The following is a 16,291-nucleotide window of genomic DNA, read 5'->3' on the forward strand; positions in this document are numbered from 1 at the left end:
TCTCCAACTTACTAGTCTCCAACGTTGTGCCATTGTCGACCGTCCAACAAATCTCCAACAAACTAGTTTCCAACTTTGTCAACGTTGTGCCATTGTAGGTTGTTCAACAACTTTCCAGCGAACTAGTTTCCAACGTTGCCAACGTTGTGCCTTTGCTGGCTGTTCAACAACTATCCAATCAAACGTGTTTCCAACGTTGTGACATTGTCGACTGTCCAACAACTCTCCAACTAACAAGTTTCCAACGTTGCCAACGTCGTGTCATTGTTGATTGTCCATCATCTTTCCATCAAACTAGTTTCCAACGTCGATTCAACGTTAATCCATCAAGTTTTTCCAACGTCCAACGACTTTCAAGTTTCCAACGTGGAGCCAACGTTGGCTTGTTACCTGGGTGTTTGTATACAAAGAGAGATCAGGTTGGAAGCCCCAGCTAAAAATGTTCAGCACTATTTACTCTACCCGTCAGCCAAATTTCATGCTTGTAACATAATTTGAACAATTCTTGCTATTTTTTTGCCCCGATCGTCTAGACTATAATGGACTAATCAAATTTGAATGTATATCTCTCTGTAAGATTTGGGGATGGTCAGACATCTCGCTGCCAAAATATTGTCTATGGTGATCATTTTCAAGAACTACGTTCAATATTTACTTTTAATCAAAAATCTGAACATGTTTGTTTGTTGCATGCATCAAAAACACATTTGTCACCTATCCGGTGTATTTCAGGGCAATATAATTAGATGCTGATCATTGAGACCCCATGGGGAATATTATATCACTAATGACGAGACACTCTTCACAATATCCAAAGATCGTAAAATCTCAGGAGCGCCAAATCGCTGGGTGAAGAATGAAACAAAGTGCGAAACAGTTTTATAACTTGTGTGCAAAATAACAAATCAATCCTTCCACGCACAGACACACCTACACACGCACAACGCACCCTTCCACACCCACACATATGCTTCCTAAACAACTTCATAAAGCAGTTACATCCCCTTAACTCACTGGTTAAAACGTTCATTGATCAACAATGGACAACTGCGCTATCAAGTTTACTTACCTTCAAAATGGCATACCTAATTTCGAAGCAGTTGAGCCCTTCACAAATGTGTGTGGATGTGGTGGATGTTTAAGGTGGTGTGTATGTGGGAGAGGTGTTGAAGGTGTGAATACGTGGCTGTGTAAGGGAGGATATGTGTGTGAGGGTGTGTGTACGAGTGTGTGGGTGTGTTGGTTAGGGTGTGTGAGGGTGTGTGGGTGTGTGCGTAATGACGGGGTGGGTGTCTTTCTACGTGCTCACAATCACTTTGTTCACACTTTGTTTCATTCTTTAAACAACAAATTGGCGCAACTGAGATTTTACGACCTTTGGATATTGTCTCGTATGCATGCAAACATCCAGATGAAAAAGGTACTAAAATATGCAGGGAGGATAACTCCGGGGGATAACTCTACCAGGATATAGCATATTGATAAGACAACTTCAAAATGATGTGACTTTTTTCTGATATACACTTTGCATTTGCCAAGAGCAGCCTTTCAACATGTTCAAACCGAATTGACGAGATATTTCTTTTTTACAATCGACATCACAACGACATTTTATAATCAAACTTTTATTAAACATATCAAACCAACGCAAAAAGCAAACTGCGATATTAACAAATACCATCAATCGTTCCAGAAAATAAAAAAATGGAAGTAAAAACATTTTCCTATTCACAGATAGTATTAAAACGAGATAATTCCATCTCATCCGGGTCCTTCATGCACGTACTAAACACACAATCCAATATCATTTTGAATGTTTTCGCTAAACCCCTCCTGACAATTTAAACTTAAAAAATACTCCTCTGTAGTGAGCATGTGTATGGGTATATAGCCAGTAGAAAAAATGCTTCAGTTATATCGTATCTTTCCAAGTGCAAATTACTTAAAAATTCTTTCGAAATAAAAAATGATTATAAACATTGGATGAGATGATGCCCAAATAATTTATTCTGAAAGTAACTTCTACACTGTTAGAAAATGTATCCTTAAAATAAAAGAAGTTCCTGCAGCAGAGTCTCGAGAACACCTGTAATCTTACCAGATTGCGTAATCTTACAGGAAATTGGTATTTGGTGTATGGAATCTTACAAATTTCCTTAAAGAAAACACCCTTTTCCCCTTTTTAAACAGACCTGTTCTGTTAAATTGCAGGGAAATTCCTGTTTTACAGCATGATTCTGTTATTGCTTTCTGCAAAATCTTCTTTTTTCTGTAAAATCATGGTTTTTTCAACAGTGTAGGCCCCGTCTTACAAAGAGTTGGGATTGATTCAATCAACCACAACTATGGAAAGGCAGCAAAGTCAACATCTAAAATATATGTTTGTTCAAAATATGTTCTAGATATGATGTATATTCATACATTCATCGTTCTCTTGAAGATTCAGTGTGATTCTCTTTGTTTACTAAGGAGACTGTGCGAAATTCCTGTAGAAAGAATTATGGTATGGATGGATTTCCATACAGTTGAGATTGGTCAGATCAATCGTAACTCTTTGTAAGACGGGCCGCTGGAAACAAAAAATTAAAAATCGCTGTGGAGAATAGGATAAATCCAGTACTGTATAGCAACTCAGGATACATATTGTCACCCATAGAGACATTAAGTTACATTTACATATCTCAGGCAGAGGGTGCGTGTGTGTGTGTGTGTGACTGATCACAAGTTGGGAAAGTGCAAACGAGTGGATGAAAGATTTCCATAAATATTGTTAAGGCTAGCAAAAGTTTTAACATTATTTTATTTGATTATCCCTATAACCGCTAAGTTTTCTACATCTTTAATAAAGTTGACTTCTTACCCTTTGTTGAGCTTAACCCTTTCAACCACATAAAGGTCTCAACAACAGAAAAGTATAGCGCCTTTTACGACCAAAATACATTTGGAGATACAAATTCATGACCATACAATATCTTGGAACCATGTCGGGCAATATGAGAGTGGAACCCATAAAAGTTTAGCATCCCACCCAGCAGCGTATCTTGTCCGAGGCCATTTAGAGAACAAAGCATGTTCCATGACGTCAGTGACCTGCGAGAGGTCACGTGATGACAATTTATCGATGAGGACCGATTTTTCGTCGATATCTAAAAGAAATAAGAGGCAGAGAAGGGTCATCTGTTTATGAAACGTGTGGAAGAAATTCACAGGTTTAAAATAGAACATTCTAACAAGTATAGGCGTTAAGCGGTACTATATATTAATAGCTTATTTAGATTATTAGTAAAATGAGTCTACGCAGAAAATGAGAAATGATGGTCTTGGTTCGTTGCCCCCCCCCCCTCCCGAAAAAAAAAAGAAACAATGAATAAACAAACAAAAACCCGATTACACCGATTCACTACACTTTCATTTAAATTTCTCTCTCTGTCTTTACGAATCTCCATATTTCAATTTGAACGTCTTTTTATGCCGCCACGATTTCCTTGTTATTCTTTAATTTTAAAGAATGTTTAAGTGTTTCCGTGTCACATAGATTTCTTTAACTGAAATATTTTCTGCCATACTTTCCAGGTCTATTATGACGATGAACGACACTCTTGTATTATTTTACTAGCACTAGGGAGTTGTCTATTCTGGACGCACAACGGATCCAAGAAACACAGTAAACGTATTAAACATGCTAATGACCAAGAACAGATGGAAGGTCTATATGTCGAAAATTGGTGGACCGGAAAAGCAGTCTCGTCCCAAGGTTTGAAGCTGATGAAAAATTGCAAATAAGTCGCTTGTCCAGAGTCCAGGACGAAACTGCTGTTTTGGTTCACCAATTATCGACAAAGACTTCTTGGTTGTGCTTTGTCATGAAAGGCATTTGACAATACATTTTCTACGTTCTTGAATCTGTCGTGCTTCATGGTGCGAAAGTTCTGGGTCATTTTTTTACAACGTTATGTATATCTTTTAGCCAAAGATCTTACATTTCTTAAGGAACGATTCAGGAAAGTCTTCCTTCTCATTTTCAGACAGACGATTCCAGGCTGATGTAACACAGTTCGACATGTTTTCTTTCGATGCTATATGGGTGGAGAAAACTCCAGGCTCGATGATGCTAACGCGGAAGCGATCACCGAAGTGTTTTCGCTCTCTCCTGAAATGAATGGGTGAAGGAAACTTATTATTATTTGAAATTGAAATGTTCATAATTTCATATATATACATATATATGTGATATACATATGCTCATCAAGTGTGAGAAATTAAACACGTACATTCGCTTTGGAAAGTATTTTTCTTGTATAAACATATGTTGTGAAAGAAATGGGGGAAGATAATAATGCTAGGCGTAGTTTGAACTGTTTTATGCTTTCTTTGTCTGCGTAATGTGTAATGTTGATATTATTAATTATCTAGTCGTCACGTTGTGCTTGAAATAGAAGAAAAATGACTTAACTTTGATAAATTTTAGGTGCACATTTAACTTGATTTTTCGAAACAGATACATTATCGATAGCATTATAGTCCGATGTGATATACATTTACTTAATCAAAATAGAAATTATTATTTTCATGCTTGTAAATCCATATCTGTTCACAATTGCATGATCTTTTTATTTACGTAGATTCAAAAATCTGTCCGAGATTGAAGAAGGGGAGAAAAATGACCAAGTTATTTAAATTAATATAACCATAGGAAGATGTATATACATGTTAGATAGCTATCATCATTATTAACCCTTGTCATTTTTTAAATATCCGTAATATGCAAAATCAAATCTACTTCATGAATTACGAACCGTATAGGCATCAAACCGGTAAATACCAACCCTGTCCCTCGACGTACCTTGCATTTAAATAAATTATTAAATTTAAGGACTAGGCCTAACGTTTACTACCATAAAGAATACGGGGAATATATCTGAGATTCCATATCTGACCATCAAGATCAAGGGGTATGTTGACGGCCTCATTTTGGAAATGAATAAAACATGTCATGGCGAGATCTCCTTCATCACTTGAAACAACAAAATAACCCTAATTCGTCAGCCAGTCAAATAGTTTCAAAAGTAAAGTGATATTTCTCACTCATTATTTTGGGCAAATAAGCTTCTTTAATTGGCCTTTCTTAATAAATTGGGAGTTAAATGCATCTACCTAGTATCAGGATGTATCAAATTGAAAATCTTGGGAATGGGTAGGTTCGAATGATTTTCTTTTTTGCCTTCTTATTATCAACCTTTCGTGTGAAACCTGTACATACCTAACTAAATCAGAAAAAGCCTCTACGGCATATTTTGATTCGCAGTACCCCGCAGGTTGAGCGGCCATCCGCCCGGCACAGCTAGCGACGTTGACCAATCGACCGCTGCTTTTCCTGAGAAGCGGTAAGAACGTCAGAGTGACATCGACGGTACCGAGCAAGTTTACCCCTAGTACTTTCTCATAGTCTTCTTTTCTGCTCCATACCAGGTAACCTGAATTCCTCGACATACCAGCATTATTCACAACTCCCCAGAGGGCTAAAAAATGAGAAAATATATATGTATTTCTATAGTTGGTCACCCATGAATCTCATCAGCTCACTAGTCATATTCAGTTAATGTCTTGTACCTGCAGCTAATCATATTGAGTATCTAGATATTCCATCACAAATTTGATATACATTTAAAGAATAATCCATGATTTGTATAATGTTATTTCAAAAGTAACACAGAATTTTTCAATCATAATAATTATTTCGTTTTGAAGAATACAATCGTGACCATAAAAAATTCCACTGGTCATGGATTTCGTTTCTTTTAGAGTTGTTTTTCATATGACCAATGCTGCCCAGATATGTTCAAAATTGTATTTAAAATAAAGTTTTGCGTTAGGCTGCAAATTACTTTTATTTTTAAAAATATACGCATGATATACAGTAGTTTTGGGCACTGTATGTCTATATGAAATCTACAGGCTTTATTTTGGTTTGTAAGTTAATTTGTAAATTATTACGAGAGAGTCACAGCTCGAATTACGACAATATTTCATTTTATATGCAAAGTGATTTCTTCAACCTTATTATAAAAAAAGAATATAGGTTGTCTGTTACTAATTTAGATGGAAGCACATCATCTTTTTTATAAACTTTTGTATTCGCATTTTTTAAATGAAACCATCTCACGTATATCTTCTATTGATTGACAAGTTAAGTATTTGGTGTTGTCAAACTCCTGTTTCAAGTTTGTGAGACTTTGACATTCTTCAGCTTGAAATAATGAGCATGCACAAGAATTATTTTACTTAATATAGGGACAGGAATACGTAAAATGTTAAAGAAAATCATTTATCCCTGCAGGCGAGCGAAGCGACCAGGTTTATTAGAAGCTACTTTGCATTTATAATGTATAGATTCAGTGCCTGTTGCACAATCTGGCAGAACTTATGTGACACTTTGAAAAAAAAAGTGGTTTCAATTATTTATCATCTGTAGTTGATTTTTATTATTGATGAAATTCAACCACTAAGCTCAATAAATCTTGAATACTGAACTTAAATATAAATTTGCTCTGTAATGAGAATGTATCTTAATTATTTATAAATTGACCGTTTCAGCCTGTGCCCCTGGCATATATTTCCATGTATATAGCGATACATTTTTGTTTATTAGGTATCACTTTTTAAGACAAGGTGGTTCACGAACCACGAATCTCGCCATCAATAAAATATGCAATATGATATTTTGACCCCGAGATGACCTTTAACCTTATCATCCTAAAAAAAAACGCGTGGTAATACCCAAAGATCATTTGTACCGAGTATAAACACAATTGATGCACATATAAATAAATAAGAGCAAGTTGAATAAACAAGATGGACATGACCTCATATCAGTTGACATTTTGACCCCTAGATGACCTTTGACCCCACCTTCTTAATTAGCACGTACGTGGTTTATACTACCCAAGGATCATTGTAACCAAGTGTAATCAAAATTTGTGCAGAAACAAAGAAATGACAGCAATTTGAACAAGAGCTTTAAAAAAAATATGAACATGTCCTCATATCTTTTAGGATTTTGACCCCAAGATGACATTTGACCTTATTGTTCTCATAACGTCACATGTGGTATTGCCCAAGAATCATGTCTTGAATATAAACATAATTGATGCGAGAATAAAGAAATGAGAGCAAGTTGAACTTAACATTTTCGAACAGACCAACGAAATAACAGACCAATAGGAAATGTGATTATGTCTCTGCCGAACTTCAAACGAAATAACAGACCAACAGGAAATGTGATTATGTCTCTGCCGAACTTCAATCAGGCTAGACAAAAGAAAGTGTACCCTGAATGTTCTTTCCGCGATCGAATCGTTTCCGAAATGGAATATCACATGAATAATCCATAATATATAAAAGCTTATACAGATAATAATCAATGTTAGGTTTCAGTGGATGAAATAACTGTCACTTCCTCAACAATATGAATGAAAGACGCTGTCATTGCTCAGCTTCGATTCGGAAAAATAATTACAGCAATATCGAAATCGCCTCGGAAATTATAGTTGGGTGTTTGTCCCATCACTGTCACCGATGGCAATTACTTACCTGCCTGATGTGGTATAATCTTTACCACTTCTTCATAGGCTTTGACAACACTGTCATGATCAGTGACATCTAGGAGTAAGGTCTTGACCCTCCCGGATGTGACGTCATCAAGGTCTCTTCGACCTTTGTCGGTCAGACAGGCTGCGATGACATGAACACCTTTGGTATCAAGCTGCTTAGCAAGTTTGTTACCGAATCCAGTGTCGCATCCAGTAATGAACACATACCTGGCAAGAAACGTCATACTTGCATTAATGGCACAAAATATCACGAAATAGAAGAACTATGTGTTAATGGATTGCCTTGGAGTAAAATAGGATTAAAAAACTGTTTAATGTTCACTCTCAAATTCGCTTATGTGCATTAGCAGGGTTCTGAACAACTCGCACATAAAATGATAGATGTTATTAACATAAAACGGGTCTTAACCCCCCCCCCCCCCCGAAAAAAAAATGTTGGCAAAAAAGTGATGATCGAAAGATAAATCAACGTTAAAACGAGCAAAAGTGAAATCGTTGTATATCTGGAAGTGCTCTAAAAAGCAAGATCATCGCTCACTATTGTTCAAGGTGACGAGACGAAGATGTGCACGCTTTACCTTTCCTTATATAGATTCGCTTCGGATAGCTCCATCCGGCTTAACTAGAAAATGATAGTTTCCCAATCACCTATACCAATGGCGACCCTTAACTTATTTCAAAATACTCACTTGTCCGTTATTGTCTCTATGTAAGGTCTCCTTAACCAGAATTCAATGATTCTTGCAATCACGATCGTCACTAAGACACCAGTCACCGTCAGTATCAAACACATTTTGTATGTTTACAGAACCTGAAAGACAAATCATAACAATGTATGATCTCCATGAGATGCGCAATTAGGTAAACTGTCAATTTCGCCCGCTGCTTCGTCTATCACATGGTCTATTCCTTGTTCACCTACAACCAGTTCATATCCTAACCATTACCAATTTACCATAGATAATTTCCTCTAATCATGCTAGTCTACACGGTTAGATGAACTGTTTATGAACCACCTCGTCCTATAAGTTTTGGAAATAAAGATGTGATATTCCGGAGACCAATTACACTGGGTTGGTTAGACCAAGTGTAGCGTATATGAGACCACAATTAGATCAAATGTGTGGTGTTCTGGGGACTGTCATGAAAGTTGTCAGCACTAACAAGTTGTCTTTCTCCGCCATATACCATAGTAACAGTCAGAGGCCAGTGCTTCTCGGCCAATCAAAAGCAAGGATTTCACCAAAATAGTCAGCACTGACGATTTAGTCAGTGCTGACAACTTTCATGAAACACCCACCAGATAATCAAAACTAGGTTTAACCCTAGTCTAAACTACAATTTTAAACCACACTTCATTTAAAACCGTTCCACAGCTCCTGCAAGTTATCCTAAACTTACTTTCTTGAAAGATTGTGATTATTTTATAAAACCAATTCGTCTATGCTATAATCTAATTGATACATGTTTATGTACTCTATGTATATTTCTTTTGATTAGAATGAGATGTTTTAGTTTTGAATGAATAAACTTGAACTTGAACATTGAAGAGAATATAGTGAATTTATAAAAAGGCAGGGAAAGGTAACTTCCAAAAAGCATATAGGAGAGATGCAAAAACAATAAACAAGAAAAAACAATATATAAAAAAGACAGGGCAAGTTGTACACATTTAGTGAATCCTTCAAGTAGGCCTCTACATGTAATTCGTCATCCTGTCATCCTAAACTCAGTGCCCTGGCCCCTGGGAGCGATTTTCTTTTTACAGGTACTCTTGTTTAAATTTGAGAAGCAAAAAAAAATTGACATTACGCTAGAAAATAAAAATGATTTTCCAGGAAAATTTTGAAAAGCACGAAAAAGGTTTAACAAATAGAATAAGGTGATTTTTGTCAAGGGATAAAATTGAAAAGCAAAGCAAAAAAGGGGGGTCCGCTACAAAAAATATAGGTGATTTTGATATAAAATTTATGCTATTTACCATACATACCACATTCCCATGTGGTGTTGCCTATCATGAATAATACACGCAGCATCACTCTGGGGGTGCTTTAGCACCTCCAGCACCACTTCCCAGGACCATATGCCTAAACTGAAACTTTGCACTAAACTAGCTAGGCAAATCCCTCACTAATGTAAGGACATATGGTCACTCAACTCAGTCCTCATTGTTTTCCCATACATATTTCTGCGTTTAATGTAATTTTTATGGTTTATTGCTTTTTATTTTCAAATCGAGCTATAACAGACAGTACAACTAGCTCAATACGGCCTGAAGTAATTGAACTTTTTCACATACAGGTAGCATCATTCTAACAATTACAAGAAACTGAATAAATCCAGACAATTAGTTCGCAAGGCAGAATGGCTACTCTGAAAAGCATTTCTAAGCTTACGGTAAAAGGGCCACGAATTATATGCAGTTGATATAGAAATAGAAATTAATTTACTGAATTGTACAAAATACACAAATTTACACACAATCATATACACTGCAAAAGCCCTGGTGTTAACTTAAAGAGAAATTCCAGTATTTGCAGTAAACACTGATTTCATGAGAAAGTCTGTAAAACAAGGCTTAATTGTCAGTATATCATCGAGGATCTAGATCTGGTACAGTTCCATAAACTGAACTTCTTGAAATCTTGAAATCTACGCTGAAAAATGTTCAGACTGAAGATCTCCAACACAGATAAGCGCACGTGGGACAGTGTATAATTATTGCTTTGAATGTCGTGCCCGACGCTCTACCCGAATCCTGTGCTTATTTGCTGATTTCTCAGCAATTACACAATTTCTTCCAGAATCATTTGGCACATACGTTTTATTAATACAAACAGACACTTTGGTGGTCATTTCATTGGATTCTGTACGAACTCATTTTGATATCGTTACCAAAACTAGCATTTACTTTTAACACCAGCCTGGTATGGTATCTATATCGGTCCGCACCAGAGAGGTGTTGAAACAGCACCGGTTTGGCGTTTAGCCACTGGCGGATCCAGGGTGAGGGGTGGGGGGTAAAGCCGGCCCGTGCCCGCCCCCCCCCCCCTTTGAGAGGCAAAATTAAAAATATTTAATGTAAGAATGCCGAAAAACCGAAGTGTGCCCCCCCCCCCTTTTTAAAGGTGAAGACTTTTTTGTGCTTAATTGTCAAACTTTTTCGTGGACAATATGTCCTTAATTTCTGGTTACAAAACTTTTTTTGCTTTTCAAATCCCCCCAAGTAAATATAAGTGCCCCCACCCCTTTTGGAAAATCATGGATCCGCCCCTGCGTTAGGCTAACACCAATTTGGCATTTAATACCTTGGTCACATTTGATCTACGGCGGCCGTACGGCGAGTCGAAAACAGCCGTTTTATTAATTATTAACAAAATGTTAAAACGGCTGTTTTCGACTCGCCGTACGGCCGCCGTAGAACAAATGTGACCAAGGTATAAGCAACACACATTAGTGTTCAACCAATATCGGTTTGATTCTTAACTCATGTTGTTGCAGTGCTAATTCTAATCAGTAGATAGTATTGTCAATAAAGCAATAGATAAAAAACAAGATCGAAATACTTACAAGAAATCGATTAACTATAAATGACCAGCAAGTACTGATATCATTGTGTGACCCAAAACTCGTACAAGGACACGTCGCCTATGGTCCGGTAACTCAATTGCGATCACCAATATCAAACGAGGATTATAATAAGCTAGTATCGCGTATATTATATGAGTAAAGCGACAATTACAAGCCGAGTGTAGTTTTACTATAGATTTTCCATATGTGTGCTACACGGTGCCTAGGTCAAATCGGTATTTGATGTTCACAATAAGTTTTTGTTGGAGATCAGTGAACTCAGAAACACCGTGCATACAGAGGTCGTCTTCATTTCCATGTACGGCTTACTATAGCGTGGTTGGAACTCATTTGGGACCTTTCGCAATCCTCACGAACGCTAATATTAGGGTCTCCTAACACAAAAGTTAACGCTTAATCATACACTTGATTTTTAAGATTGATTGTGCATTATAGTCATTAGAATCAAACGTAGAAAACTGCTCTACAATCAATGCTAAGCTTTGTGTTACAGGGAGGTTACAGGCCCGACAGATCTGCTTTTCGTGTGCAAAATCCTTTTCCGCGACACCCACCATACATGCATGTATATTACGACTGATGGCTGGAGATATTCGAAATGCAGGACCTAAAATAGATTATGACATGGATAAGAAAGTGGTTTTTCAAACAAATTGAGTCCATATTGAGTGAGGAAAAACTTACTGAATGAAGGCTTAGATATAGATCATTACAGTCCATCGAATCGATATTACATTTAATGTAGATTATTGGTGGATCACTGGCAATTTATTTCATGGGTCAGATCAACCTCTCCAGCGGAAAATTTCGCACGCGTTGATAATGTGCACAGCATAATGCAATACGTTTGAACTCGTTTCTTTTGTTTCCTTTGTTTACTCCTTCTACACAAAAGATATGCCTCTCGCACACGATGTAATGGGCATTATGTTTTACTTTCGCCAGAAATGGGGGATAAGATTCAAATTCCGGGGGGACAACTTCCATTGATGAAAGGATACCAGGCACGACCATGAAGTTTCGAAAAGTACCCTAAACAAGGGAAGCAATTCTTTTCCAGATTATGAAAATGCATCTCTTAACAAGTATTTGACTTGTGAAACCCTACAAGTATTGGATATATATCCCCCTTTTCAGCATTTTAAACATCGTTTTCACACCCTTAATACGTTACATAGGCCTATACATAACGTACCTGCCCACTCTGTCCCCTTTTACGCGTGGTCGCTCCTGGTATCCACTAATCAATGGAAGTGGGCCCCCCGGGCGGCCTCTCGAGCTCTAGGAGGAGTCAAATGTGGCTTTGGAAAGTCGTCCTCAATCGGATATATCGCTGTTACCATAGTAGCAACCAGAATTTTGCACACGAAACGCATATTGAATGTTTCCGTCGCAGATGCGAAACGAATAAAAAAATCTCATGTCACACAATTTGCATTGCAGGATAGAGTTTTACGACCACGATGACGGGCCCAAAAAGTCTCTTCCAAAATCAACTACCGTCGTAAATAAGCGTGCGCGTCCTCAAACGAAAGGTCGGGATTCTCTATATAGGGGCACGGCTGCACGGGGCAGATCCGCCTCTCGCCAATTGGGGCGGCCAACCCGGCCGCCCCCCCCCCCCCTGCATATGGATCCGCGATCCGCCTCGCTCGGGGCCTAGCTCTGTCGCAAGCTAACCAGATTTCGTTTATGTTGGAGATCAGCAAGGGCGTAACAGGGGTCGGTGGCCAGGGGGGAGGGGGGCAAGAGCCAAAAATTTCCCGGTTATATCATGGAACAGGCAATGGCGTCATAAGACAAACTTTTTGAAGGGGCGATATGGTGCATCGGGCAAAAAAAATGACACTTTTATTGCAAAAAACAAATTTTGTGATAGAATTTGACATAATGTTAAAAAAGATGATATCATGATATTTCACCATCCTCTCTTTCCCCTTTTCTCTCTTTTTTGTACGCCACGGTGAACAGGATTTTTGTTATGATTGTGAGCATCAGGGCGAAGCTCTATATGCTCGAGGGTGCCGAGTATGGCGCTTGTGGCAAGAAGTAGCTTAATATAATCCAGAGCGAGCGAAGCGAGCGAGATAAAAAAAAATCACCTTTTCATGAGAATCTATTTAAACATGAAGATAGATTTTGACGGGATATTCAGAAAAATATAATACACTTTCCTTTGCTTTTTATCCTCCTTTTATTGGGGGGGGGGTGGTTGTACAACTTTTTGGTGCCATGGTCCAAACTCATCCATACAACATTGCTTTATGGGTGGGGTCCGGGGCGAAGCCCTGGAACCTCTTGATATTAAAGCCATTTTAAACCTTACAGATGGCCACTAATTTTAATCAAATTGCGTGTATATTTACATAGCTTTCACACAGCACATAAATTCGATGCAGTTGTGTATCGTAATCATCCAAAATATTTTGAGGGGCACACCATAGCAAATGTGGAAAAATTTGTAAAAAGTCGCCAGCGAGTAAAGCGAGCCAGAAAGAAAAATGGCCTGTTAAAATGAAATTATAATTATGTGATCAAGTTTTACATCATAGCAAATATGTCATTTTTTTTTCATTCATCTCATTTCGCTGCCTCCTTTATTTTCTTTCATTTTCCCTTGGCTGTGGAACCACCCCCGTACGCCACTGCTTCAACGCAAAGCTTGCTACACGAAGGGTCCATATAGGGGCCGTTATTGAGTCCTTTAAATGTTACAGCTATATGAAGAGCCCCCACTGCACGGGGTCTTGACTCTTGGACAGAGCCCCCACGGTAGCTTTCGAGATTTAGCAAGTTTATGATAGACTTTCATACGACATTAGCTATATACCATCATGGACCTACTGGCAAATACCATCAATTTTTCTTCCCGCTCGTTATCTTCAATCCTCGGCAGCCCAATAATGTTATCTTGTCCCTTTTCTTTATTTTCCAATTTAGATTTTGGCTCATTTCATTCTGCCTTTATTTTCCGCTTTTGTAATTTCCCTGGCTTATCATGCTAATGTATTTGTATATCGGAAAGAATTGCCCGGGGGGGGCAGTCAAATATATTGCTGTAAACACGCGTGACCAAAAAAATGCGTTTAAAGGGGTGTTTTTTCAGTTTTGGACGCGGTCCGCGCGTGGACTCGTAAAGGGTATCAAAAACACCGATTTTCAAGAAGAAGGGTGGTTTTGAAAGACTGGTCAATGGTCAATCGCGGGATCAAACATATTTAGGGTATGTTTTTTCCCCAAAGCTTTTTTTTTAAGACTAGCCAAACGTGTTTAGGGTATATGTTTTCCCCCAAGCTTTTTCCCCGAGGTCATTTTTGGTGACAACTTGTTTAGGGGCCAAAAATGGGTAAATAGAGCCCGCGAAAAACTTGTTTAGGGGGTTATATTGCACACAGAGAAAAACTCGTTTAGGGGGTGTTTGGAAATTCCTTGGTCACGCGTGTGTACAGCAATATATTTGACTGCCCCCCCCCCCGGGAAGAATTGTTCTTTCTCATTTGTTCTTCTTTCCTTCCTTTCCCGTTGTCTTTCCGTTTTCCCTTCTTTTTCCCCCTGCCCCCCCCCCTCGCCTGTTACGCCACTGGAGATTAGTGACTCATTCAGAAGAGAGAGGACAATAGAGCTATATGCCGTGCATAGCAGTGGCGTAGCTAGGATTTTTTCCTGGGGGGGCACTGGGGGGTCCTTGCATTTTCAGGGGGGCACCATTTTTTCCGTTGTGTGTGTATGTGTCACAAGGGCGGATCCGACTTTCGCCAATAGGGGACGGGGCCCGAAATTATCTTCACCTATATTTCCCCCGATCAGTCACTTCTTAGTTTTATTCTTATAAAACAACATAAACAATCTCATAAACCTTATAAAAAGCGCGAGCGATTTTTTGGTTACTTGCATGTATTTTGTCCTGAAAATTTAATATTCTGGGCAATGTTATGTGTGATCCTGAACAAGATTCGTATGTAACTAGATGGTTACTGCGAACGCCAAGCGCGAGAAGAAATTTTTATTAACTGTTCTATAGCATTATCGAAAAGGGACCTGTTTTAGGACTGCTTACAGTTACCCACGAAGACGGTATATATTTCAATAATGCGATCGCGAAGCGCGAGCAAATTTTTTTGACATTCCGACCTAAAAATGGTCATTCTAAGCACTTTTTGTATTAATAAATGGGATAGGTATGTAACTAAACAATTGATGCGAGCGCGAAGCGCGAGAGGAAGAAAATTGAGATTTTAGACCTAAAAGCGGGACACTCTATTCATATTTTGTAAATCATAAATAGGATATAGTTAATTGGGTAACATTAATAATGCGATCGTGAAGCGTGAGCAGACAAGTATTGATATTCTGATGTGAAACTGGATAATTTAAGCACATTTAATATAAAGAACATGCAGGCTATCGCGCATGTTTTAGATTTAGACCTAGAATCTGGGCAGTCTGAATATATTTGTGTAATGGAACATTATGGAATACACGTAGACAATAGGAACTTGGCAAATCAAACAATTTGACCACGCAGCGTGAGCTTAAAAATGCAGATATGTAGACTATACAAGGGACATTTTACAGCTAGAGCTCTTAAATTTGTTAATGAAAAAAAGTTGATGAAAGCTCGATGTCCGAGCTAAAATATATTTTGTATAATGACTTCAAAACTTGCTCCATATCAGCCTATTGAACAAGATATGAATCTCATCGAACAGGCAATTCTGGCGCGAAGCGCAAGCAAAAGTTTTATATAGTAACATGAAAGATTTTTATTTTTTTTGCAAGTCTTCCCTTCACATTATTTCATTCACTCGTCTTCCTCTTCTTATTTTCCTCTTCTTTTTTTTCTTCTGTCTTTCTTCTTCTTTTCCTTTTTTCTTTTCTTCTTTCTCCCTTTTTCTTTTTGCTCTGCCAATTTTTTTCATGGGGGGCACCTGGGGGGCACACCAAATCTCAGGGGTGGGCACGTGCCCCCCCCCCCCGGCCCCCCGTAGCTACGCCACTTGTGCATAGAGAGGGCTAGGCCCTGGATCCGCTATGCAAGCCTTGCCGCAAATTAACCATATTTCGCCACAGACAGTATAGTAGGTCGATCA

At 38.3% G+C, this 16,291-nt stretch overlaps 1 protein-coding gene across 2 annotated transcripts; it reads right to left on the reverse strand.

Moving 5' to 3' along the window:
- Positions 1-1,609: 1,609 nt before the first annotated feature.
- LOC129274632 (retinol dehydrogenase 7-like) lies at positions 1,610-12,128 on the reverse strand. 2 transcript variants are annotated; one of them, XM_064108595.1, is made up of 7 exons: positions 11,936-12,044; positions 11,181-11,808; positions 8,300-8,421; positions 7,591-7,817; positions 5,261-5,519; positions 3,981-4,150; positions 1,610-3,146 (listed from the first exon to the last, which is right to left on the reverse strand). In XM_064108595.1, the coding sequence occupies exons 3-7, from the start codon at positions 8,401-8,403 to the stop codon at positions 2,956-2,958; spliced, it is 951 nt and encodes a 316-aa protein (XP_063964665.1). In that variant the 5' UTR covers positions 8,404-8,421; positions 11,181-11,808; positions 11,936-12,044; the 3' UTR covers positions 1,610-2,955. The 2 variants fall into 2 exon arrangements, with proteins under 2 accessions (XP_063964665.1, XP_063964666.1); XM_064108596.1 differs by lacking the exon at positions 11,181-11,808 and having other exon boundaries at positions 11,886-12,128.
- Between the last annotated feature and the right edge of the window lie 4,163 nt (positions 12,129-16,291).

Source organism: Lytechinus pictus, chromosome 13, assembly GCF_037042905.1.
Source record: "Lytechinus pictus isolate F3 Inbred chromosome 13, Lp3.0, whole genome shotgun sequence".
NCBI lineage: Eukaryota > Metazoa > Echinodermata > Echinoidea > Temnopleuroida > Toxopneustidae > Lytechinus > Lytechinus pictus.